This window comes from Loa loa, assembly GCF_000183805.2.
Source record: "Loa loa unplaced genomic scaffold supercont3.5571, whole genome shotgun sequence".
NCBI classification, from domain to species: Eukaryota; Metazoa; Nematoda; class Chromadorea; order Rhabditida; family Onchocercidae; genus Loa; species Loa loa.
In genome coordinates, this window is record NW_018113743.1 from 1 (window position 1) to 540 (window position 540).

Consider the following 540-nt stretch of genomic DNA (forward strand, 5'->3'; position numbering starts at 1 on the left):
TTTAAATATTTCTATAACCATTTTACAATTCTAACTCTCTTTCTATGTTATCTCTTTTGTTCCTCATTTAGTAATATATATATATACTCATTCATGCGCAGCTGTCCATTCTAAACATTTGTTATCTCATCATTATCCATAAATTTATATCTTTCTTTACCATTTTATTTTCTCCATAAAAATTAACTTTTAGTTTTTTCTTTTTTTTTAAAAAACATTTAATTTGTTGATATTATTATTATTTTTTAATAAAATAAAAAAAAAAGTTAATTTATAGGCATCACCACGTTACAATGATTGTGGACAACATGCAATCTATCATACATTAGGTAGTGGACATCCGATACCACAGCTAACACTTAGTGATGATGGTGATACATTATGTGTAAGAAGTGGTTCTTTAACACGAGCATCATTACGTATGCCATCAAAACAGGATCATCAAGTTCAAGCTGGACCAGGTAATTTTTAAATTAATATTTTAATAAAAATGAATGACAAAAAAGGGAAGAGGAAGAAGAAGAAGAAGAAGAAGAAGGA

At 27.0% G+C, this 540-nt stretch overlaps 1 protein-coding gene across 1 annotated transcript; it reads left to right on the forward strand.

The window, feature by feature from the left end:
• Positions 1-277: 277 nt before the first annotated feature.
• LOAG_16303 (hypothetical protein) lies at positions 278-472 on the forward strand (the record flags this gene model as incomplete). The annotated part of the gene is made up of 1 exon (XM_003151791.1): positions 278-472. A coding segment is annotated over one exon (195 nt), but the record flags the coding sequence as incomplete, so codon positions are not given.
• Between the last annotated feature and the right edge of the window lie 68 nt (positions 473-540).